The sequence below is a fragment of the Thermobia domestica genome, chromosome 2 (genome assembly GCF_964235325.1).
Source record: "Thermobia domestica chromosome 2, izTheDome1.hap1.1, whole genome shotgun sequence".
Lineage (NCBI taxonomy): Eukaryota > Metazoa > Arthropoda > Insecta > Zygentoma > Lepismatidae > Thermobia > Thermobia domestica.
Window position 1 is genome coordinate 266,562,388 of NC_137455.1, and position 27,754 is coordinate 266,590,141.

A 27,754-nucleotide genomic window follows, 5' to 3' on the forward strand; every position below is an offset into this window, starting at 1 on the left:
GCTAAATGGCACTATTGGGTGACACAACGACGACATTTTCGAACGCTCAGCGAATGGTGGCATCAATATCTGAAACCTCGTGTTTCTAGTTTTTCCAGATGGTATTCGTCAGAGAAGAGTCGAGATGATCGTAACCTGTACAATTTTTATTACAGATGTTTATGTGATGCTCAACATTCAGCACTTTCTGATCGTACGCTTCTATGTACTGTTAATAAATTTAAAGCAAAACTTTTAACCATGACCAGAAACAGAATGAAAGGTGTACTTATCAGAAGTAAATCTCCTATATTCGACCTCGAAGAAGAGCCATCCCTACATCATGTTATACAGGAGTATAAGCGTGGTGCGAGTAAATTAGTAGCACGCATTCAAGATGACGAAGGGAACACATTTTCCTCTTTCTCTGAAATCAAAACAGCGTTTTACACCTACTATAGTTCCCTATTTGGTGACTGCGGCGAAGCAAACACCCAACAACAGATTTTCCACAACCTTTCTCCAGTGCTCGATTATGATTCAGCTAGAGCGATGGACACCCCGATTTCGAAAGAAGAGGTAGAATCTGCTGTGATGAATGCCCCTTCTAACAAATCTCCTGGTCTAGATGGACTTCCAGCAGAATGGTACCAACGCTTCTTCCCTTTGATAGGAGACACATTAACAGACATAGTCAATGAATATTTCAGTGATGCGCCTGTGCAAAAGTATAAATCTCCAGGAGTGACAGTCCTTATTCCCAAAGTAAATACTGCGACTTTAGTTACTGATTACCGACCCATCACACTAATGAACTCTGACTATAAAATTCTGGCCCGCTGCTTGAATAACAGACTACAACCATATTTGGAATCCTTGGCAGGGCCATACCAATTTGCAAGTGTAGGAGATAGGAAAATCTATCATCTTCTGCAAACGATTCGGGATGTAATTGCTAGTTGCCAAGCTTCCTCTAGCACTCCTGCGGTTTTATCTATTGATTTCCATCAGGCATTTGATAGAGTAAATCATGCCTATTTATGGGCGCTTCTACAAAAGTTTGGCATAGGAGAGAAATTCATCAGATGGATTCGTGTACTCTATGATGAAGCACAAACAAAACTTAAAATAAACGGATTTTTGAGTGAGCCCATAAAAATCAAACGCAGTGTCCGACAAGGCTGTCCTCTGAGCATGACCCTTTTTATTATTTCCCTTAGTCCTCTACTCTGGCACCTTGCAGCACATATACAAGGGATTTCTTTTCATAATAATGGATTAAAAGTTTGCAGTTATGCGGATGATGTGACGGTGTTCTTACGTGACCAAGAGGATCTTCATTCTGTAGAAGCATGCATTGAAGATTATGTGAATATGTCTGGCACACTGGTAAATCGTGCAAAGACTAAAATACTGCCACTTGTACAGAACTCTTTTATCACACAAATACGAACGGTCGACCAATTAAAAATCCTTGGGATAACCTTCACGCCTCTCCTTGCTGAAACCATACAGTTAAATTACAACCAGTTAGTTAATACTGTGCGACATGTTCTCCCACTTCACAGATCCCGTCAACTCAGTTTACGGTCCAGAGTGTATTTTCTAAATGTCTTCGCATTTTCCAAACTATGGTATCTAGCCCAGATCCTACCTATGCCCTCACACATTGCGAAACGTCTTACCAGTGTTGGAAATTGGTTTCTTTGGCACGGTCACGTCTTCAGAGTCAAACACCCATATACATGTCTACCCACCGGACATGGAGGTTTGGGTCTTGTTCATATTGAATGTAAAGCTACTGCTTTATTCAAGTTTCGATCATTAGAAAATATTCAACACAATGTAAATTGGGTCAGCCATGGTATCTTAGCTGATTGTATCGAACGTATAGGTAAAAACTTGCCTCTCCATATTAATTCAATCCCTTGTTGCTACTGGTATTTCAGAGACGTGGTTGTTGATTATATTTATATGAGTGCTGAACAACAAGCATCAATAACTTCAGTGAAGTGCTTTTATCTATTGCTCCTCAACCAGCTGAACCTTGAGCCTCCTCGTATGGAACTGAAACATCCAAACAACAATTGGTCCCAGATTTGGGGCAATGTGTTTGCTCGTCACATTCCACGATCTGTTCAATCGACTTGGTACACTGTTGTCAATGAGCTTCTCCCCACGAATGCCAAAAAGCACCGTCTCAAATTTAGTGACACTACTAGTTGTGTCACATGTGGTAATGAAGATGATATTGTGCATCGCTTAATTCAATGTGGATCTGCAGCGACAATATGGCTCAAATTCCAAACAGCTGTCAGCAAAATCTGCCGTACAGTTCCTACTCTTACCACAGTTCGCATATTCGTTCTACCGGACTTTCACTTTTATCCAACCACTAAACTCAATTCAATTACCTGGTTAGCAGCTCATACGATTGAATACATACTACAATCCTCAAAACTACGCTTTGTAACAGACTATCAAGATTTCTTGTGCGCTCAATACAGACACTTTCCGCCCGCTAGAAAGAAAAAGCTATTTGCGAACTACCTGGACATTGTACTTTCTGAATATATTTGAAGTTCAAAAATAGCATGGTAAAATTCTACTTCTCTCCATCAAATCACGATTTTAGCACTCTTGTAACCTATTTGTTGATATCTGTGTGACATTTCTCTACTGTATAAATGCTGTAAATATTATTTGTATATTCATCATGTAATCATGTAATACTCCTGCTGTTATAGTATATTGTATTCCATATGTAATTACTCTGTAATCCTTAAAGAACAATAAAAAAGTGAAAAAAAAAAAAAAAAAAAAAAAAATCCCCGCAGACCTTGTTTTATCTTGCGTTTTTTTCTTATCACGTTGCTTCATTTTACCAAATAGTTTCTGTTGGCATTGCGTGAACAACTTATTTTCGTTATTACAGACAGACGGAAAGGATATATTTATACGCTAACTGTTGAGATGGTCTCGAAACTAGGCAGTATGTTCGTGTAAAGTTTCGAGACGATACTGAAGGATTTAAAATCAAACATATGTAGCTTTGGAAAGGGAGCATTACCAGTGTCTCTATCGGAAGCAATGTTCGTGGGGCGGAGTATTACCCCGGTGGCACTGCTGTTAACATTCTATTTGTTATTGTATTATAAACGTATTATTTTGATCTCGCCAGGGGCGCTCTGAGAAGGCAGTGTCCCCCAAAAAGAGTCTGAAAGAAACATTGGGCATCATTTTCACGATATAGTGTCCATACAAGACAACAATACATTTTGTCTCGCGACAACAGTGTCTGCTTCAAACCGGAAACGATTGCAAAATATCTCTCTCCCCTTTTATGTTCCTCGTTAAGATACATGCGTTATACCAAATTTGAAGTGAATACCACAAATGGAAAGTATAAAATATTAATTTTAGGGAAATACATACACACACAGGGACGTACGCAGGGGGTGGGTCCTGGGGGTCCGGACCACCCCCGAAATTATAACTTTTGAGTAAATTTAGCCTAATTTTTGGGACAAGTTTAGGAATTTCAATATAAAATACACTGATATTGAGTTTGGCCCCTCCCGAAATAAATTCCTGCGTACGCTACTGCGCACACACGCTCATACACGCACACACACACACACAAATGGGCACCTTTTGAAAATTGTCTCGTCGGCAGCGTACATAATTTTAATATATAAGATACGTGGAAAAGTGCCCCTTTCGATTTAATAGTTTTAGTTGCGGGTCCGGTTGGAATGAAATGCCGTATATAATAAAGTCAAGCTTATTTTCAATCACCTATGCTATAAAAATAAACTTTCAAAGAAAGAAAAGGTGAGAGAAAAAATTGTGGGGAATCGAACCCAGGTCTTTTGCACAGTAGACTCACGTCGTTCCTCTACACTACTCAATTCCTTAGATTTTGGACTTCCTACTTACTGCTCACATAGTACTGGTACGTAGCGGGCCCGCGTCCGTGGAATTATATACCTCTAAAGCCGGAAACACACTTAATTGTTTGCATACTTCCACAAAACATACAAACACCAATTTTTGCATACTCTTTCGTCATGGGATGTGAGTAATGGGAAAATTCCGATATCACGAAAAGGGCGACCTTTTCCATTTAAATGAAGTGTCGAAATTTTTTGTCGTTTCGAAATGCTGGTTTTTAGAGTAGTTCCGCACACCATAGAAACGTCATATTTTGTCAGGCAGTGAAGCTAGGAACATAGTTTATGATAAAAAAAAGAGCATTAAAATTCGTTTTCCTTTCGCGGGGCAAATCAAAAAAATGTGAAATTTGTAATTGCTGTATCTAGGATGTTGAAATTTCGAGGTGATGTTTATTCTGATGCGTAGTTTGCGAATCCGCCCTTAAACTTGAAAAAAATAGTCATGTTCGGTGTAAGAAAGTGCTAGGAATGTTATAAGGGGGCGTCTAATTCTACACAACTTGTAGATATGGTGGAATCACGAAATTGCGTTCAAGTGTGTAGAGTACAGTGCATGTGAGGGGAAAAATCCTACATGTTGGAAAAGTCGCCATCTTCGATTCAAAATGGCGGCTCAAATATTTGTAAGCATGAAAATTGTAAGTTGTGTTCTTGGTAGGTAAGCCAGGTTTCGCTATGTTATTAAGGACGTAGTTCAGTTTAAGTGAAGAAACAAATCATTGGAGAAGTCGCCATCTTGAATTCAAAATTGCCATATTTTTGAATTGCCTTCATTTGGCCTCTTATGTGGTATATTAAGGAGAATAGAACAAACGGAATTCAACGTAGTAAGTTAGCTCCGCGGTAAAGTGTCTGCTTTCTGAGTAGCAGGTATGGGTTCGAATCCCCGCAGACCTTGTTTTACCTTGCGTTTTTTTTCTTATCACGTTGCTTCATTTTACCAAATAGTTTCTGTTGGCATTGCGTGAACAACTTATTTTCGTTATTACAGACATAGACGGAAAGGATATATTTATACGCTAACTGTTGAGATGGTCTCGAAACTAGGCAGTATGTTCGTGTAAAGTTTCGAGACGATACTGAAGGATTTAAAATCAAACATATGTAGCTTTGGAAAGGGAGCATCACCAGTGTCTCTATCGGAAGCAATGTTCGTGGGGCGGAGTATTACCCCGGGGGCACTGCTGTTAACATTCTATTTGTTATTGTATTATAAACGTATTATTTTGATCTCGCCAGGGGCGCTCTGAGGAGGCAGTGTCCCCCAAAAAGAGTCTGAAAGAAACATTGGGCATCATTTTCACGATATAGTGTCCATACAAGACAACAATACATTTTGTCTCGCGACAACAGTGTCTGCTTCAAACCGGAAACGATTGCAAAATATCTCTCTCCCCTTTTATGTTCCTCGTTAAGATACATGCGTTATACCAAATTTGAAGTGAATACCACAAATGGAAAGTATAAAATATTAATTTTAGGGAAATACATACACACACAGGGACGTACGCAGGGGGTGGGTCCTGGGGGTCCGGACCACCCCCGAAATTATAACTTTTGAGTAAATTTAGCCTAATTTTTGGGACAAGTTTAGGAATTTCAATATAAAATACACTGATATTGAGTTTGGCCCCTCCCGAAATAAATTCCTGCGTACGCTACTGCGCACACACGCTCATACACGCACACACACACACACAAATGGGCACCTTTTGAAAATTGTCTCGTCGGCAGCGTACATAATTTTAATATATAAGATACGTGGAAAAGTGCCCCTTTCGATTTAATAGTTTTAGTTGCGGGTCCGGTTGGAATGAAATGCCGTATATAATAAAGTCAAGCTTTTTTTCAATCACCTATGCTATAAAAATAAACTTTCAAAGAAAGAAAAGGTGAGAGAAAAAATTGTGGGGAATCGAACCCAGGTCTTTTGCACAGTAGGCTCACGTCGTTCCTCTACACTACTCAATTCCTTAGATTTTCGACTTCCTACTTACTGTTCACATAGTACTGGTACGTAGCGGGCCCGCGTCCGTGGAGTTATATACCTCTAAAGTCGGAAACACACTTAATTGTTTGCATACTTCCACAAAACATACAAACACCAATTTTTGCATACTTGTTCGTCATGGGATGTGAGTAATGGGAAAATTCCGATATCACGAAAAAGGGGACATTTTCCATTTAAATGAAGTGTCGAAATTTTTTGTCGTTTCGAAATGCTGGTTTTTAGAGTAGTTCCGCACGCCATAGAAACGTCATATTTTGTCAGGCAGTGAAGCTAGGAACATAGTTTATGATAGAAAAAAGAGCATTAAAATTCGTTTATGTCTCAACATCCTATAAAATACTTTCAAATATTCTGTTAGCAAGATTGACTCCATACGCAGATGAAATTATTGGAGATTATCAGTGCGGATTTAGACGAAATCGATCAACTATCGACCAAATATTTACCATTCGCCAAATACTCGAAAAGAAGTGGGAATACAATACCCCGGTGCATCAACTATTTATTGATTTTAGAAAGGCTTACGACTCGGTTAGGAGAGAAACATTATACAACGTTCTTACAGAACTTGGAATACCGAGAAAGCTAATTAGATTAATTAAGATATGTTTAAGTGAATCCCAAAGTAAAGTCCGGGTAGGAAAATTTTTGTCCACGTGCTTCCACGTCGAAAATGGCCTGAAACAAGGAGATGCGTTATCGCCATTATTATTTAACTTTGTGCTGGAATACGCCATAAGGAAAATCAAAGATAGCAACCAGGGCCTAGAGTTGAACGGCATTCACCAGGTTATGGCATATGCTGATGATGTAAATTTAATAGGGGATGATAGGAGAACAGTAGAAATAAATGCAGAGATCTTATTAAACGCTTGCAGGGACATGGGTTTAGAAGTAAATGCAGAGAAAACTAAATACATGGAAGTGCGTCGGGACCGTAATACGGCAAATTGTGGAGGCGTTAAAATATTAAATAATGCTTTTGATAAAGTAGATACTTTCAAATATTTAGGATCAATATTAACAGACGAAAATCATATTCACGAAGAAATTAAATGTCGACTAAAAGCAGGGAATTCGTGTTACTATTCGGTTCAAAATCTCTTGTCGTCGCGAATTCTGTCGAGGAATTTGAAGCTTAAAATATATAAAACGATAATCATGCCTGTTGTTCTGTATGGTTGCGAAACATGGTCGCTTACTCTGAGGGAAGAACATAGACTGAAAGTATTTGAGAACAGAATCCTGAGAAGAATATTCGGACCCAAGAGGAACGAGAATGGGGAATGGCGGAAGCTTCATAACGAGGAACTACATAGTTTATACGGTTTACCCAACATTGTTAGGGTCGTCAAGTCTAGGAGGCTTAGGTGGGCAGGTCATGTAGCTAGAATGGAAGAAAGTAGAAACGCTTTCAAAGTCTTGACTGGTAGACCCATAGGTAAACGACCATTAGGAAGACCTAGGCGCAGATGGGAGGACAATATTAAGATGGATCTCGCAGAGATAGGAATACAAAGTAGAAACTGGATGCAATTAGCTAAGGATAGAAGTCAGTGGAGAGCTTTTGTGAACGCGGCAGTGAACCTCCGGGTTCCATAGGCCATAGAGTTAGTTAGTTAGTTAGTTAGTTATGTCTCGCGGGGCAAATCGAAAAAATGTGAAATTTGTAATGGCTGTACCTAGGATGTTGAAATTTCGAGGTGATGTTTATTCTGATGCGTAGTTTGCGAATCCGCCCTTAAACTTGAAAAAAATAGTCTTGTTCGGTGTAAGCTTATTTTCAATCACCTATGCTAAAAAATAAACTTTCAAAGAAAGAGAAAGTGAGAGAAAAACTTGTGGGGAATCGAACCCAGGTCTTTTGCACAGTAGGCTCACGTCGTTCCTCTACACTACTTTTTTTTCACTTGTTTATTGTTAATAAGTCATATTACATATCAGCTGAAAATCCAGAAAAAAAAAACAACTAAGACTACACATTGGTACAGTTTGTAGTTACAAAGTGAATATATATAGTAGAGAAAATAACAAGTACTTTCATGTCAATTATAGTGCATACCCATACAAGAGGTAATTCAGGTAATGCGCAAAGAGCTTTTTCTTTCTTGGTGGTGGTAATTTACCATATCGTAAACACAGGAAATCTTTGTAGGTGTGATGTACTTGAGGAGAACTAGGGGACAGAATAAATTCAATGGTATGAGCAGTGAGCCATACAACAGAGTTTTGCTTCTCATTAGGAAAAAACTTAAAATCAGGAAACAAAAGCATCTGAACAGTAATAGAATCCATGCTTATTTTACACAAATATTGAACCATTTCTCTATAGGTTTTCCAAACTGAGGTCGACCCGTTGCAGGTGGTGAGACGGTGTTCTATAGTATCAACTTGTCCACAAAGAGAACACTGGTTGTCATCTGTAATATGAAGGTGATGTCGTTTAGCCTTAGTATCTATAATGTTATTAACAAGTCTGTACCATAAAGAGCGGGCTGAGGTTGACACAACAGTAGATGAAATTGTTCCCCAAATACGTTGCCAATGCGCAGATGGGAATTTTGTAACTATGTGAGGACATTGGCTTGGTTGTTCTTGTAGAAATAAGTTATAGAGAAGTTTCACTCTGTGAGGTAAGGCTTGATGGCCACGGGCAGACAGGTAAAAATAATTACATATTACATCTTTAAAATACCAAAAGTCGGGAGGAATCTGAGATAAGTTGACAGGTAGTACTCCGTCATTGGTAGCTAGGAGAGACGAAAGAACGGTCGTGCTGAGTTGATCTCCAATGCCTTGAATGTTTTGGAATCCTATATAGGAGAATAAAGCTTTCGTTTTACTTGCAACATGGATCAAGTTGAGCCCTCCTGCACCATATGGGAAACATGGAATTGGATATCGTACTCGAAAAATCGTACCTGTCCACACAAACCAGTTACCAATGCTCGTAAACTTCTGAATGTAAAATGTAGGCATAGGCAAAATTTGACAGACGTACCACAACTTGGAAAATGCATATGTATTCACAAAGTAGACACGAGATATCAACGACAGGGAACGAGATGTATGTTGATGTAAAACAGAGCGAACCTTCAGAAAGACATCTTCAAAATTTTTTGCTATACTCTCATCCAAGTTGCAGGAAAAATAAATACCAAGTACTTTCATAACCTTCACTATCTGAGGAAAATTGGTATATGCATGCGTAGAACCATTTCCTAATGGCATAAGTTTAGATTTCAAGCGATTAAGACGTGCTCCTGACTGTTCAGAGTACTTGTGAACGCAATCTTCAACTACTTCTAAATCCTGAGGATCACGAAGGAAAACATGCACGTCATCAGCAAAACTATACACCTTAACAGGAACATTGCAGATAGTAAGGCCTTGGATACGTTGCGCAATGCTGTGTAGGAAGGGACAGATGGAAATTATAAAAAGAGTCATGCTTAATGGACATCCTTGTCTAACGCTGCGTTTGAGTTTAAGAGGTGTAGTCAGGAACCCGTTGATTTTTAATTTCGATTGAGCGTCACCATACAGGACGCGAATCCAACGGACAAATAAGTCTCCAACGCCCATATGGTTCTATACTGACCACAAGTAATTGTGATCTACACGATCAAAGGCTTGGTTAAAATCTAAGGATAGCAAAGCATGACTAGTAGTGTGAGTCTGAAAATTTGCAATAACATCTCGAACAGTTTGAAGTACGTGATATATTTTTTTCACTCCGACTCGTGCATATTGAAATGGTCCAGCGAGAAGATCAATATAGTGGGAGAGTCTGTTGTTCAAACAACGAGCAAGCAACTTGTAATCACAATTCAGGAGAGTGATGGGTCGATAATGAGTAACACTTGTAGGGTGTGCTTGCTTAGGAATAAATACTGTGACACCAGGACTTCTGTACAGTCTCTGTGGGTTATTACTGAAATATTCATTAACGAGACAGGTGAGTGTTTCACCAATTAGAGGGAAAAACTTAACATACCATTCTACACATATGCCATCTAGCCCTGGAGATTTACCTTTCGGAGCTGCGAGAACAGCGTGATGTACATCTTCAATACTAAACGCTCGAACAAGAGATTGCTGTGCTGCATCATCAAGAATACCAGAAAGTGAAGCAGATAATTCCCCAGACGTTGTAGTAGTGTCTACAATACTATAGAGTTCGGAGTAGTGCATCCAAAACACATGTTTAATGGAAGCAACATCCTTATGAAGGTGTCCGTCGTCATCTATGATTTGATGGATCCATTTTCCTTGGCCTCGTTTGATTTCTTTGAGGACATGATGTAATGATGGCTCTTCATCAGCATCTATTATGGGAACCTTGCTTCTGACCTTGATGCCAGCTACACGGCGGCGATGCAAATTGAGAAGCAAAGCTTGATAGCGCTTAACCTGAGAAAACATAGATAAGTCAGAAACAGCAGCACAGCGAGCTTCTCGCAAACACCTGGTATAAAAGGAAAGCAAATTACGAAGATCTCTGGACTTTTCAGCTGAGTACCAGCGACAGAAACTTGCAAATCGTGGTTTGAAATAAGCATGCCACCAATCACTAACAGTGGGAAAGTATTGACGTTGTCTAAGCCAGTAATGCCATTTGGATTGAAACTCAGCACAAAATTGATCGTCTTCCAATAACGATGTGTTGAATTGCCAATAACCGCGACCTCGTTCAACAGTGAGATCAGGAACGGTGAAGGATACAATATAAGCTGAGTGATCAGAAAAGGAGGTGGGGACAATTTCAACTTGCTTAATGCATGGCACCAATACGGGAGATACATATATGCGGTCAAGGCGTGACGCACTCTGGTGTGATAGGTAAGTGAAATCCCGTGCTTGCGGCTTCAGACAGATCCATGTGTCTCGTAAATTAAGTCCAGTAACTAATTCCTGGAGAGCATGGCAGTAGTTAAATCCCGGCGTTTGATCTTCAGGTCTTAAAACGCAATTATAATCTCCAGCCAAAATTAACCTGTCAACATTGGGTCCAAGCGACAGAGCAACGTCCTGGGAAAAGAAAGCATTTCGCCTAGTGCGAGCTTGGGAACCACTCGGAGAATAAATATTTACAAGATTGATGTCTCCTAGATTACCCCGTATTATTCTAGCAGATGGATGGAACACAGGTGAAGAAAAATTTGTTGAATGTCGGTAAGCAATAGCTGTACCTGTGCCACTATTGTCAAAGTTATTTTCTACAACATAGGACGGACTAAGATTTAATTCAGAAATACCAACCTCTTGTAAAAGGGCAACGTCAATGCCCTCTATGCGCAAAAAGTCACAAAGAGCAAACTGCTTGGCGGAACTTTGCAAATTATTAATGTTAATCGTAGCAATTTTAAGCATCATCACACTGGTAAGCACAGAAAACCACCGACACAAAAGAATGAGCAGAGAAAGTAAATATAACGGCATAATTTCTGACAAGAGAAACAGTAAAAGAAAGCTTAAAACATCTAAATGACATACATATCACTCTAACGTATTATAGAAGAGACTAACGTGTTTTAAGGTACTTAAACTAAATTCATTAAAATATAGCACATGTACTGTATTAAGAACCATATTACGACATAACGTCAGTATTTGGAGACAGAAGAGACGCATTCGTTTCATTTTCAGACTTTTTAAATAGCTTTTGGCTCAATTCATTACGTTTCGTACGCTTGCGTCGATTTCGATTGTCGTCACTAATTGTACTTACTTCCATGATAGGAGAAGCGACCTCCGACTCACTAGACTGAGATGGGGGGAGGGAGCATGAAACCTTTCTTCAGGAGAACCACACTTTGCTTGGGAATCACTCTCATTACGATTAATTGTTGTAGAAATCGGCGCAGCAGAGAGATCTTGTCCCCCAGGAACTGTTTCGAGATCAGAAACAGAATTTGATAAAGGTGCATCAGATGGGAGTAGTAACGGCTGTGAACCATCTTGTTTTTCAGTGGAACAACTAAAACACGCACTTGCGGACGTTTCTGAGGAAACACTCTTAGCATTGTTCGGCTCGCAGGAAACATTCGTACTTGGTAGTTCCGGAAATTGAGAAGCGTCTATTGTAGGTACATTTGCATCAGATGAGCACGATACACTAGGGGTGGGTTTGTTCCAGTGTCGGGAAGGAATGGGCAAACTGTCAAATTTAGGCATAAGACGCTCTGCAGGATCGTTATTGCGAAATATAGGAGCTACCTTCCCTGCATAACTGTTCGGATCACTGGGAGCTCGAAGGGGACAATTGGAGTACATATGAGCCCCATTGCACCTGAGACATGTTCGGATCTGGTTGGGGTACGTGACACAAAACTTTTGTCCTTGGATGACAACAAAAGATGGAATAGGCCTTTTTACTTCCATACGTATTAATTTACGCCCGGTTCGTATAGGGTAAACATGATCAACGGAATATAGTTCATCAGAAATTTTAGAGATGATCCCATAGTCCCCAAGAACTTTCTTAATTTCAAAATCGTCAAGTTCCATTGGTGTACAAAGCAATTTAACTGTTACAATTTGCACATCAGCCCACAAAACTGGTACCGCATGTTGACCATCTGTATCACTATAGTACACAGTTCCGTCAGAAGCACGCAAAACGTTTTCACAAAGTTCTTCGGTACGAAGTTTCACATACAACAATTTACGATAAACATCCATTTCAATACTCAAGACATCATCAACAGAAAACTTGAAAGAATCACTGAGCCACTGATGCAAACTCAAGGTACTTGGTCGCTGTGAAACACCACCAAAATCATATTTTAATGTATTGACCCTTTTTAACGACATGGTTCATTCAACGAATTCACTCACAAAAATAACAGAAGAAAAAAAAACGAAAAATAACAACAGCAAAACTGAATGCTAACGAAAGCACCGTTGAAGGTAAACACGTCAGAGCTTGTTGCAGAGAGCGAAGACACGTCTACTCACTTCAACAACCAAACACAGTACTACTCAATTCCTTAGATTTTGGACTTCCTACTTACTGCTCACATAGTACTGGCACGTAGCGGGCCCGCGTCCGTGGAATTATATACCTCTAAAGTCGGAAACACACTTAATTGTTTGCATACTTCCACAAAACATACAAACACCAATTTTTGCATACTCTTTCGTCATGGGATGTGAGTAATGGGGAAATTCCGATATCACGAAAAAGGGGACATTTTCCATTTAAAAGAAGTGTCGAAATTTTTTGTCGTTTCGAAATGCTGGTTTTTAGAGTAGTTCCGCACACCATAGAAACGTCATATTTTGTCAGGCAGTGAAGCTAGGAACATAGTTTATGATAAAAAAAGAGCATTAAAATTCGTTTTCGTTTCGCGGGGCAAATCGAAAAAATGTGAAGATTGTAATGGCTGTATCTAGGATGTTGAAATTTCGAGGTGATGTTTATTCTGATGCATAGTTTGCGAATCCGCCCTTAAACTTGAAAAAAATAGTCATGTTCGGTGTAAGAAAGTGCTAGGAATGTTATAAGGGGGCGTCTAATTCTACACAACTTGTAGATATGGTGGAATCACGAAATTGCGTTCAAGTGTGTAGAGTACAGTGCATGTGAGGGGAAAAATCCTACATGTTGGAAAAGTCGCCATCTTCGATTCAAAATGGCGGCTCAAAAATTTGTAAGCATGAAAATTGTAAGTTGTGCTCTTGGTAGGTAAGCCAGGTTTCGCTATGTTATTAAGGACGTAGTTCAGTTTAAGTGAAGAAACAAATCATTGGAGAAGTCGCCATCTTGAATTCAAAATTGCCATATTTTTGAATTGCCTTCATTTGGCCTCTTATGTGGTATATTGAGGAGAATAGAACAAACGGAATTCAACGTAGTAAGTTAGCTCCGCGGTAAAGTGTCTGCTTTCGGAGTAGCAGGTCTGGGTTCGAATCCCCGCAGACCTTGTTTTATCTTGCGTTTTTTTTTCTTATCACGTTGCTTCATTTTACCAAATAGTTTCTGTTGGCATTGCGTGAACAACTTATTCTCGTTATTACAGACATAGACGGAAAGGATATATTTATACGCTAACTGTTGAGATGGTCTCGAAACTAGGCAGTATGTTCGTGTAAAGTTTCGAGACGATACTGAAGGATTTAAAATCAAACATATGTAGCTTTGGAAAGGGAGCATCACCAGTGTCTCTATCGGAAGCAATGTTCGTGGGGCGGAGTATTACCCCGGGGGCACTGCTGTTAACATTCTATTTGTTATTGTATTATAAACGTATTATTTTGATCTCGCCAGGGGCGCTCTGAGGAGGCAGTGTCCCCCAAAAAGAGTCTGAAAGAAACATTGGGCATCATTTTCACGATATAGTGTCCATACAAGACAACAATACATTTTGTCTCGCGACAACAGTGTCTGCTTCAAACCGGAAACGATTGCAAAATATCTCTCTCCCCTTTTATGTTCCTCGTTAAGATACATGCGTTATACCAAATTTGAAGTGAATACCACAAATGGAAAGTATAAAATATTAATTTTAGGGAAATACACACACACACAGGGACGTACGCAGGGGGTGGGTCCTGGGGGTCCGGACCACCCCCGAAATTATAACTTTTGAGTAAATTTAGCCTAATTTTTGGGACAAGTTTAGGAATTTCAATATAAAATACACTGATATTGAGTTTGGCCCCTCCCGAAATAAATTCCTGCGTACGCTACTGCGCACACACGCTCATACACGCACACACACACACACAAATGGGCACCTTTTGAAAATTGTCTCGTCGGCAGCGTACATAATTTTAATATATAAGATACGTGGAAAAGTGCCCCTTTCGATGTAATAGTTTTAGTTGCGGGTCCGGTTGGAATGAAATGCCGTATATAATAAAGTCAAGCTTATTTTCAATCACCTATGCTATAAAAATAAACTTTCAAAGAAAGAAAAGGTGAGAGAAAAAATTGTGGGGAATCGAACCCAGGTCTTTTGCACAGTAGGCTCACGTCGTTCCTCTACACTACTCAATTCCTTAGATTTTCGACTTCCTACTTACTGCTCACATAGTACTGGTACGTAGCGGGCCCGCGTCCGTGGAATTATATACCTCTAAAGCCGGAAACACACTTAATTGTTTGCATACTTCCACAAAACATACAAACACCAATTTTTGCATACTTGTTCGTCATGGGATGTGAGTAATGGGAAAATTCCGATATCACGAAAAAGGGGACATTTTCCATTTAAATGAAGTGTCGAAATTTTTTGTCGTTTCGAAATGCTGGTTTTTAGAGTAGTTCCGCACGCCATAGAAACGTCATATTTTGTCAGGCAGTGAAGCTAGGAACATAGTTTATGATAGAAAAAAGAGCATTAAAATTCGTTTATGTCTCGCGGGGCAAATCGAAAAAATGTGAAATTTGTAATGGCTGTACCTAGGATGTTGAAATTTCGAGGTGATGTTTATTCTGATGCGTAGTTTGCGAATCCGCCCTTAAACTTGAAAAAAATAGTCATGTTCGGTGTAAGCTTATTTTCAATCACCTATGCTAGAAAATAAACTTTCAAAGGAAGAAAAAGTGAGAGAAAAACTTGTGGGGAATCGAACCCAGGTCTTTAGCACAGTAGGCTCACGTCGTTCCTCTACACTACTCAATTCCTTAGATTTTGGACTTCCTACTTACTGCTCACATAGTACTGGTACGTAGCGGGCCCGCGTCCGTGTAATTATATACCTCTAAAGTCGGAAACACACTTAATTGTTTGCATACTTCCACAAAACATACAAACACCAATTTTTGCATACTCTTTCGTCATGGGATGTGAGTAATGGGAAAATTCCGATATCACGAAAAAGGCGACCTTTTCCATTTAAATGAAGTGTCGAAATTTTTTGTCGTTTCGAAATGCTGGTTTTTAGAGTAGTTCCGCACGCCATAGAAACGTCATATTTTGTCAGGCAGTGAAGCTACGAACATAGTTTATGATAGAAAAAAGAGCATTAAAATTCGTTTTTGTTTCGCGGGGCAAATCGAAAAAATATGAAATTTGTAATGGCTGTATCTAGGATGTTGAAATTTCGAGGTGATGTTTATTCCTGACGCGTAGTTTGCGAATCCGCCCTTAAACTTGAAAAAAATAGTCTTGTTCGGTGTAAGCTTATTTTCAATCACCTATGCTAAAAAATAAACTTTCAAAGAAAGAAAAAGTGAGAGAAAAACTTGTGGGGAATCGAACCCAGGTCTTTTGCATAGTAGGCTCACGTCGTTCCTCTACACTACTCAATTTCTTAGATTTTGGACTTCCTACTTACTGCTCACATAGTACTGGCACGTAGCGGGCCCGCGTCCGTGGAATTATTTATATACCTCTAAAGTCGGAAACACACTTAATTGTTTGCATACTTCCACAAAACATACAAACACCAATTTTTGCATACTTGTTCGCCATGGGATGTGAGTAATGGAAAAATTCCGATATCACGAAAAAGGCGACCTTTTCCATTTAAAAGAAGTGTCAAAATTTTTTGTCGTTTCGAAATGCTGGTTTTTAGAGTAGTTCCGCACACCATAGAAACGTCATATTTTGTCAGGCAGTGAAGCTAGGAACATAGTTTATGATAGAAAAAAGAGCATTAAAATTCGTTTTTGTTTCGCGGGGCAAATCGAAAAAATGTGAAATTTGTAATGGCTGTATCTAGGATGTTGAAATTTCGAGGTGATGTTTATTCTGATGCATAGTTTGCGAATCCGCCCTTAAACTTGAAAAAAATAGTCATGTTCGGTGTAAGAAAGTGCTAGGAATGTTATAAGGGGGCGTCTAATTCTACACAACTTGTAGATATGGTGGAATCACGAAATTGCGTTCAAGTGTGTAGAGTACAGTGCATGTGAGGGAAAAAATCCTACATGTTGGAAAAGTCGCCATCTTCGATTCAAAATGGCGGCTCAAAAATTTGTAAGCATGAAAATTGTAAGTTGTGCTCTTGGTAGGTAAGCCAGGTTTCGCTATGTTATTAAGGACGTAGTTCAGTTTAAGTGAAGAAACAAATCATTGGAGAAGTCGCCATCTTGAATTCAAAATTGCCATATTTTTGAATTGCCTCAATTTGGCCTCTTATGTGGTATATTGAGGAGAATAGAACAAACGGAATTCAACGTAGTAAGTTAGCTCCGCGGTAAAGTGTCTGCTTTCTGAGTAGCAGGTCTGGGTTCGAATCCCCGCAGACCTTGTTTTATCTTGTGTTTTTTTTCTTATCACGTTGCTTCATTTTACCAAATAGTCTCTGTTGGCATTGCGTGAACAACTTATTTTCGTTATTACAGACATAGACGGAAAGGATATATTTATACGCTAACTGTTGAGATGGTCTCGAAACTAGGCAGTATGTTCGTGTAAAGTTTCGAGACGATACTGAAGGATTTAAAATCAAACATATGTAGCTTTGGAAAGGGAGCATCACCAGTGTCTCTATCGGAAGCAATGTTCGTGGGGCGGAGTATTACCCCGGGGGCACTGCTGTTAACATTCTATTTGTTATTGTATTATAAACGTATTATTTTGATCTCGCCAGGGGCGCTCTGAGGAGGCAGTGTCCCCCAAAAAGAGTCTGAAAGAAACATTGGGCATCATTTTCACGATATAGTGTCCATACAAGACAACAATACATTTTGTCTCGCGACAACAGTGTCTGCTTCAAACCGGGAACGATTGCAAAATATCTCTCTCCCTTTTTATGTTCCTCGTTAAGATACATGCGTTATACCAAATTTGAAGTGAATACCACAAATGGAAAGTATAAAATATTAATTTTAGGGAAATACACACACACACAGGGACGTACGCAGGGGGGGGGGGGTCCTGGGGGTCCGGACCACCCCCGAAATTCCAACTTTTGAGTAAATTTAGCCTAATTTTTGGGACAAGTTTAGGAATTTCAATATAAAATACACTGATATTGAGTTTGGCCCCTCCCGAAATAAATTCCTGCGTACGCTACTGCGCACACACGCTCATACACGCACACACACACACACAAATGGGCACCTTTTGAAAATTGTCTCGTCGGCAGCGTACATAATTTTAATATATAAGATACGTGGAAAAGTGCCCCTTTCGATTTAATAGTTTTAGTTGCGGGTCCGGTTGGAATGAAATGCCGTATATAATAAAGTCAAGCTTTTTTTCAATCACCTATGCTATAAAAATAAACTTTCAAAGAAAGAAAAGGTGAGAGAAAAACTTGTGGGGAATCGAACCCAGGTCTTTTGCACAGTAGGCTCACGTCGTTCCTCTACACTACTCAATTCCTTAGATTTTCGACTTCCTACTTACTGCTCACATAGTTTGGTACGTAGCGGGCCCGCGTCCGTGGAATTATATACCTCTAAAGTCGGAAACACACTTAATTGTTTGCATACTTCCACAAAACATACAAACACCAATTTTTGCATACTTGTTCGTCATGGGATGTGAGTAATGGGAAAATTCCGATATCATGAAAAAGGCGACATTTTCCATTTAAATGAAGTGTCGAAATTTTTGGTCGTTTCGAAATGCTGGTTTTTAGAGTAGTTCCGCACGCCATAGAAACGTCATATTTTGTCAGGCAGTGAAGCTAGGAAGATAGTTTATGATAGAAAAAAGAGCATTAAAATTCGTTTTTGTTTCGCGGGTCAAATCGAAAAAATGTGAAATTTGTAATGGCTGTATCTAGGATGTTGAAATTTCGAGGTGATGTTTATTCTGATGCGTAGTTTGCGAATCCGCCCTTAAACTTGAAAAAAATAGTCTTGTTCGGTGTAAGCTTATTTTCAATCACCTATGCTAAAAAATAAACTTTCAAAGAAAGAAAAAGTGAGAGAAAAACTTGTGGGGAATCGAACCCAGGTCTTTTGCATAGTAGGCTCACGTCGTTCCTCTACACTACTCAATTCCTTAGATTTTCGACTTCCTACTTACTGCTCACATAGTACTGGCACGTAGCGGGCCCGCGTCCGTGGAATTATTTATATACCTCTAAAGTCGGAAACACACTTAATTGTTTGCATACTTCCACAAAACATACAAACACCAATTTTTGCATACTCTTTCGTCATGGGATGTGAGTAATGGAAAAATTCCGATATCACGAAAAAGGCGACATTTTCCATTTAAAAGAAGTGTCAAAATTTTTTGTCGTTTCGAAATGCTGGTTTTTAGAGTAGTTCCGCACACCATAGAAACGTCATATTTTGTCAGGCAGTGAAGCTAGGAACATAGTTTATGATAGAAAAAAGAGCATTAAAATTCGTTTTTGTTTCGCGGGGCAAATCGAAAAAATGTGAAATTTGTAATGGCTGTATCTAGGATGTTGAAATTTCGAGGTGATGTTTATTCTGATGCATAGTTTGCGAATCCGCCCTTAAACTTGAAAAAAATAGTCATGTTCGGTGTAAGAAAGTGCTAGGAATATTATAAAGGGCGTCTAATTCTACACAACTTGTAGATATGGTGGAATCACGAAATTGCGTTCAAGTGTGTAGAGTACAGTGCATGTGAGGGGAAAAATCCTACATGTTGGAAAAGTCGCCATCTTCGATTCAAAATGGCGGCTCAAAAATTTGTAAGCATGAAAATTGTAAGTTGTGCTCTTGGTAGGTAAGCCAGGTTTCGCTATGTTATTAAGGACGTAGTTCAGTTTAAGTGAAGAAACAAATCATTGGAGAAGTCGCCATCTTGAATTCAAAATTGCCATATTTTTGAATTGCCTTCATTTGGCCTCTTATGTGGTATATTGAGGAGAATAGAACAAACGGAATTCAACGTAGTAAGTTAGCTCCGCGGTAAAGTGTCTGCTTTCTGAGTAGCAGGTCTGGGTTCGAATCCCCGCAGACCTTGTTTTACCTTGCGTTTTTTTTCTTATCACGTTGCTTCATTTTACCAAATAGTTTCTGTTGGCATTGCGTGAACAACTTATTTTCATTATTACAGACATAGACGGAAAGGATATATTTATACGCTAACTGTTGAGATGGTCTCGAAACTAGGCAGTATGTTCGTGTAAAGTTTCGAGACGATACTGAAGGATTTAAAATCAAACATATGTAGCTTTGGAAAGGGAGCATCACCAGTGTCTCTATCGGAAGCAATGTTCGGGGGGCGGAGTATTACCCCGGGGGCACTGCTGTTAACATTCTATTTGTTATTGTATTATAAACGTATTATTTTGATCTCGCCAGCGGCGCTCTGAGGAGGCAGTGTCCCCCAAAAAGAGTCTGAAAGAAACATTGGGCATCATTTTCACGATATAGTGTCCATACAAGACAACAATACATTTTGTCTCGCGACAACAGTGTCTGCTTCAAACCGGAAACGATTGCAAAATATCTCTCTCCCCTTTTATGTTCCTCGTTAAGATACATGCGTTATACCAAATTTGAAGTGAATACCACAAATGGAAAGTATAAAATATTAATTTTAGGGAAATACACACACACACAGGGACGTACGCAGGGGGTGGGTCCTGGGGGTCCGGACCACCCCCGAAATTATAACTTTTGAGTAAATTTAGCCTAATTTTTGGGACAAGTTTAGGAATTTCAATATAAAATACACTGATATTGAGTTTGGCCCCTCCCGAAATAAATTCCTGCGTACGCTACTGCGCACACACGCTCATACACGCACACACACACACACAAATGGGCACCTTTTGAAAATTGTCTCGTCGGCAGCGTACATAATTTTAATATATAAGATACGTGGAAAAGTGCCCCTTTCGATTTAATAGTTTTAGTTGCGGGTCCGGTTGGAATGAAATGCCGTATATAATAAAGTCAAGCTTATTTTCAATCACCTATGCTATAAAAATAAACTTTCAAAGAAAGAAAAGGTGAGAGAAAAAATTGTGGGGAATCGAACCCAGGTCTTTTGCATAGTAGGCTCACGTCGTTCCTCTACACTACTCAATTCCTTAGATTTCGGACTTCCTACTTACTGCTCACATAGTACTGGTACGTAGCGGGCCCGCGTCCGTGGAATTATATACCTCTAAAGCCGGAAACACACTTAATTGTTTGCATACTTCCACAAAACATACAAACACCAATTTTTGCATACTCTTTCGTCATGGGATGTGAGTAATGGGAAAATTCCGATATCACGAAAAGGGCGACATTTTCCATTTAAATGAAGTGTCGAAATTTTTTGTCGTTTCGAAATGCTGGTTTTTAGAGTAGTTCCGCACACCATAGAAACGTCATATTTTGTCAGGCAGTGAAGCTAGGAACATAGTTTATGATAAAAAAAAAGAGCATTAAAATTCGTTTTCCTTTCGCGGGGCAAATCGAAAAAATGTGAAATTTGTAATGGCTGTATCTAGGATGTTGAAATTTCGAGGTGATGTTTATTCTGATGCGTAGTTTGCGAATCCGCCCTTAAACTTGAAAAAAAATAGTCATGTTCGGTGTAAGAAAGTGCTAGGAATGTTATAAGCGGGCGTCTAATTCTACACAACTTGTAGATATGGTGGAATCACGAAATTGCGTTCAAGTGTGTAGAGTACAGTGCATGTGAGGGGAAAAATCCTACATGTTGGAAAAGTCGCCATCTTCGATTCAAAATGGCGGCTCAAAAATTTGTAAGCATGAAAATTGTAAGTTGTGTTCTTGGTAGGTAAGCCAGGTTTCGCTATGTTATTAAGGACGTAGTTCAGTTTAAGTGAAGAAACAAATCATTGGAGAAGTCGCCATCTTGAATTCAAAATTGCCATATTTTTGAATTGCCTTCATTTGGCCTCTTATGTGGTATATTAAGGAGAATAGAACAAACGGAATTCAACGTAGTAAGTTAGCTCCGCGGTAAAGTGTCTGCTTTCTGAGTAGCAGGTCTGGGTTCGAATCCCCGCAGACCTTGTTTTATCTTGCGTTTTTTTTCTTATCACGTTGCTTCATTTTACCAAATAGTTTCTGTTGGCATTGCGTGAACAACTTATTTTCGTTATTACAGACATAGACGGAAAGGATATATTTATACGCTAACTGTTGAGATGGTCTCGAAACTAGGCAGTATGTTCGTGTAAAGTTTCGAGACGATACTGAAGGATTTAAAATCAAACATATGTAGCTTTGGAAAGGGAGCATCACCAGTGTCTCTATCGGAAGCAATGTTCGGGGGGCGGAGTATTACCCCGGGGGCACTGCTGTAAACATTCTATTTGTTATTGTATTATAAACGTATTATTTTGATCTCGCCAGGGGCGCTCTGAGGAGGCAGTGTGCCCCAAAAAGAGTCTGAAAGAAACATTGGGCATCATTTTCACGATATAGTGTCCATACAAGACAACAATACATTTTGTCTCGCGACAACAGTGTCTGCTTCAAACCGGAAACGATTGCAAAATATCTCTCTCCCCTTTTATGTTCCTCGTTAAGATACATGCGTTATACCAAATTTGAAGTGAATACCACAAATGGAAAGTATAAAATATTAATTTTAGGGAAATACACACACACACAGGGACGTACGCAGGGGGTGGGTCCTGGGGGTCCGGACCACCCCCGAAATTCCAACTTTTGAGTAAATTTAGCCTAATTTTTGGGACAAGTTTAGGAATTTCAATATAAAATACACTGATATTGAGTTTGGCCCCTCCCGAAATAAATTCCTGCGTACGCTACTGCGCACACACGCTCATACACGCACACACACACACACACAAATGGGCACCTTTTGAAAATTGTCTCGTCGGCAGCGTACATAATTTTAATATATAAGATACGTGGAAAAGTGCCCCTTTCGATTTAATAGTTTTAGTTGCGGGTCCGGTTGGAATGAAATGCCGTATATAATAAAGTCAAGCTTATTTTCAATCACCTATGCTATAAAAATAAACTTTCAAAGAAAGAAAAGGTGAGAGAAAAAATTGTGGGGAATCGAACCCAGGTCTTTTGCACAGTAGGCTCACGTCGTTCCTCTACACTACTCAATTCCTTAGATTTTCGACTTCCTACTTACTGCTCACATAGTACTGGTACGTAGCGGGCCCGCGTCCGTGGAATTATATACCTCTAAAGTCGGAAACACACTTAATTGTTTGCATACTTCCACAAAACATACAAACACCAATTTTTGCATACTTGTTCGTCATGGGATGTGAGTAATGGGAAAATTCCGATATCACGAAAAAGGGGACATTTTCCATTTAAATGAAGTGTCGAAATTTTTTGTCGTTTCGAAATGCTGGTTTTTAGAGTAGTTCCGCACGCCATAGAAACGTCATATTTTGTCAGGCAGTGAAGCTAGGAACATAGTTTATGACAGAAAAAAGAGCATTAAAATTCGTTTATGTCTCGCGGGGCAAATCGAAAAAATGTGAAATTTGTTATGGCTGTACCTAGGATGTTGAAATTTCGAGGTGATGTTTATTCTGATGCGTAGTTTGCGAATCCGCCCTTAAACTTGAAAAAAATAGTCATGTTCGGTGTAAGCTTATTTTCAATCACCTATGCTAGAAAATAAACTTTCATAGAAAGAAAAAGTGAGAGAAAAACTTGTGGGGAATCGAACCCAGGTCTTTTGCACAGTAGGCTCACGTCGTTCCTCTACACTACTCAATTCCTTTGATTTTGGACTTCCTACTTACTGCTCACATATACTGGTACGTAGCGGGCCCGCGTCCGTGGAATTACACCTCTAAAATCGGAATAGTAATCGTGTTATATATGTGTTTTTTAGGATGATTAAGGAAATGATGTCTTGTTATTTGATTGTAATAAGAAATTAGAAAGACTCGATTTTAGTACAATGTTCTACTACAATGCAGAGTGTGGTGTTGTTTAAGTTGCTATAAACAATTTTTTTAAAAGCCTCCAATAATATTCATATTCTTAATTACCTAGTAAATAAACGTCTTCAAAATATAAGAGTAAAGTTTCAGGAAGACTGTATGTAATTGTCCAGTATAAATAAACATTTCAGCAAGTCCTGCTGCCCAATAATTACTTTTGTACCAAAGGACAGCATTGTAATATAGTGTACTACGTTACTGTGCAAAAACTGGTGTTCAATCAAATGTTATGAACTAAAGTTTAAAAAGCCTTAACAAAATTCATATTTGTAAATTATGAACAAATTTAGTCTTCATAAAAATACAAGACGAGAGATACAGGTAGACTGCAAGAAATTGTCCAGTAAATATGAAATATTTCAAAAAGTCTTTCTGCAGGTGATATGTACTACTATGCCGAAGGATTCCATTATAAGGGACTTTTCTACATTACAGTGCAAAAGTAGTGTTCTCCCAAATGTTACCAACAAATGTTTAAAAAGCCTCCAACAATAATCATATTTGTAAATCACCTACAAATTGTAGTCTTCATTGAAAATACATGAATAAATATACAGAGAGACTGCAAGAATTTGTGCAGTATATATGAAACTTTTCAAGAAATCTTGCTGAGGTAATATGTACAACTATGCCCAAGGTTTCCATTATAATCCACTGTACTACATTGTAGTACAAAAGTAGTGTTCACTCAAATGCTATGAAAAATATTTAAACAATCTCCAACAATATTCATATTTGTAAATTATCTAGTAAATTGTAGTCTTCATTGTAAATACAAGAATAAATGTGCAGGAAGACTGAAATATTTTCCCACCCTTATATCACAGATATGAATTACTTTTCCTGCAGGTAATATGTACAATTAACTACAAGGACACTATTATAGTACATGGTTCTAAAGTACACGGCAAAACATAATATAAAAAAATGCTACGAACAAATATTTGAAAGGTTGCAAAAATCACATTTGTAAACAGTGAGTGTTATCGCAAAATGCAAGGTTTAATAGGTAGGCTATTGGAAGACAGTGTCCGCTGTTTATGTTTGAGAAAATAAATTCTGTTATTGTCTCTAACATGTATAGGTGTGCGCAAAGTGTACATAATAAGCCATGCACATGATTGCCAGAGTAGAAGTAGTAATAGAGTTCTTTCTAATAAATTGTGTGTTTGCTTTTCAAAGTTATATGGAAGGAATAATACCGGTTGAATTGAACTATGTGTTGGTAACAGGTGTCTGCTGTAAAGGGAAGTGAATTCCTGAAGGAATAGTTTTCTAGAACATGACACCTCATGGCAAAGGCCTGACCGGGGGCCTGGGGGCGGAGCCCCCAGCGAGCTTTAGCGAGTATTATTATAAAGGCACATAACTCATGAATTGTTTCCAGATGAATGGTAGACAGTTTATCATTCACTAGATAAAGTATTCAGTTAGTCATCAACGATGGAAGAGGAAATATATATATCGACTTGCTGCTTTAAAAGTTTCCAAAGATATTCAATAATGTTTAAGTCGGGAGTTTGACTGGAGTAGGAGAGGTGTTAAAGTTTACCCTGATGTTACTCAAATTACGTCTAAACATAAGGGGTGTCGAAAAAGTCGAAAGTTTGAGAACCTCTTTGCGGTAGGACGGAAAAGTTATGCCTGCATGTACCTGTATTACCCCTGTGAAACTTCAGAACCTTAGGATAATATCTTCTGTTCTGGCAAGGTCTCTGAAGTTTCGAAAATTTGGCAAAAAAAAAAAAAGCAAAAATCTAAAATTTTGTAAATTTTCAATAGAATCGTAGGCCCTTTGGTGATAGTGCGGAAAAGTTGTACCTACATGTAGGTAGCTGTGCGAAATTTCAAAACCCTAGAAAATAGATACCTTATTTTCTGGCAGGAGGTGCTTCAAAATTTTGAAAATTCGTTGAAAAATTCAAAACATTTATCTTTTTTATTTTTTAATACTATATTTATCACAGCATCTTTCATAGTAGTAAAGAAAAGTTGTGTTTACGTTATATTTAACTACTATAAAAGGTTTTAGAACCCTGGGATAATATTTTCTCTTCTTTCAGTTGGATTGAACTTACTTACTTGAACTTGATATTTTTTTTTCTTACTAGTACATGAACTATATTCTTCAATCACAATAACTAATTTATTTTAAGTAAAGCAGCAACATTTTATAACTACACAGTTATTAGACTTCAAATGTTTCATTCATACAAATGCCTGACAGGTTAGAATGTTTAATGTTTATGTTTTAATAAACAGAAAAATAAACGTATACATTATAAAACTTATGGACTGTCAATTTCTGGTTTGTAAAAGTTTTTCTCGAAGGTTTCACAATTCACATTTCATACTGACCCTTGAATTTTATATTGACCATACTCTTCCTGGATTTCAAGGTAGCCCGAATGAAGCCTTCACATTTACATGACCATAAACTTTCTTGGATGCCTCCATAACTAGTTGTACAGATCTTTCTACAGCTTGGGTGTTTCATGGCCATTCAGTTGGAACCTCTTCTTGCAGCATGGTTTGCAGATTCTCGGAAGTTATGTTATTCAAGACTGGTGGTGAGGTCATTTGGGTTGTCTGACAATCGGTCATGTCAATGTAGCCCTTATCTTCAAAATTTATTTTAGGAATGTTGAATTTGCGAACACCATTAGCTTCACCGGTTGGTTCAACTTCTCTGGCCCTGGCTTTTATTACTCTTCCAATTGCAAGTGTTCGAATGTGTGCTCTTTCGTCGGTTAGCATCGCAATCACAATGTTTTCTGGAGATGGGAAGAAAGCATTTCGCGAAATCACAGGGTCGATCACGTCGAGATGAGTTTTGTCCAAATACCTAGAGGTCACAATGAATTGGTGAACGAGTCGAGATCCATCCTTAATTGAATGTTGAACTTTGATATGGAACCAGAATGGAACATACACTCTCATAATAAACCTCCACTACGGTGTTTAGGTTGTGCGAAGGTTTAGTTGTGGAAACATACACTCATAAGATCCTGTTCGCTGTTGTCAACCAACAGTACACGTTGAGTCGCCCTGGATCGCGTTCAGCTAAATCTACTGGAGGAGATTCCTGAGGAAATGGCAAGAGCAATATCAATCAGATAATTTTTTTTATCCTTACTAAGAATGGATGGATCAAGCGAAGGCAAGGTGAAATCAATTAGCTCATGTGTTACTAACGGAACCTGTTCACAGTCGTCTAAAGATTGCCAGATAACACAAAGTGCCAGAACTGGGGCCATCAAGGAACTGGAACAAGTGACGTAGGGATAATTCATTAAAATGAAAGAGGCAAACAGCCCATTGAACAGGTTTGCCTAACTTCAATTCAAGCCGGCGGAGTACTCCATTATGTACTCCTGTATTCACTGGTGTTTCATCACAACCAAGCACAAGAACGCTGTTGAGGCCTCCGGGCATCTCTGCTGTGGCATTATTTGATAATACTTTCAAAAATGTCCAGACTGAATTCAGAGGTAGATGTAACGTGTCCAACGTAGACAGAAAGAGTTTCCTTCACAAGAGAAAAATGTTCTTCCATTAATGTTCTCTGATAGTAGTTCTCGCCAAGCTTTTCTCTTGACAATGTGTTATCAAGTCGGCCATCAAAGTAAAGACCTAAAATAGCACCACATACATTTTCCAAACTCTCACTTCAAAGTTTTTTCACAGTTCGAGATCTTTCTCATAATATTTTGCTCTTGTCAACCACTAACGTTGTATCCGATGTACTGATAAGGCCTACGTCGTGCAAAACAGTTGTGGCAGCAGTGGCTTGAAGTGATACTCCAAATCTTTAACTTAATATGGCGGTATTACACATTTTGTGCAATTACATATTTTGTAGTCTCAGATTACAGACAGTATGGTGTTGCTTTATTTATTTGAAACAAACGAATATTATTTTGATTTAAGAAAGTTTTTTTAAAGGAATTTTTACTTGAAAGTTTAGGTCTAACTTCCTTTAGAATACGTGTTTCAAAGAAATGTT

General features: G+C 38.7%; 1 protein-coding gene and 1 long non-coding RNA gene across 2 annotated transcripts in view; both read right to left on the reverse strand.

Annotated features, from left to right (window-relative positions):
* LOC145679811 (uncharacterized) overlaps window positions 1–27,754 on the reverse strand; it is a 180,888-nt gene that overhangs the window by 45,891 nt on the left and 107,243 nt on the right. The gene's annotated exons all lie outside the window — the stretch shown is intronic.
* LOC145679414 (uncharacterized) lies at window positions 7,996–9,396 on the reverse strand. Its single transcript, XM_081749996.1, has one exon. The coding sequence runs from the start codon at window positions 9,394–9,396 to the stop codon at window positions 7,996–7,998; it is 1,401 nt and encodes a 466-aa protein (XP_081606122.1).

Excerpts from the sequence above, each read along its gene's own strand:
- LOC145679414 (XM_081749996.1), bottom strand. The coding sequence starts at position 9,396 with ATGACTCTTTTTATAATTTCCATCTGTCCCTTCCTACACAGCATTGCG.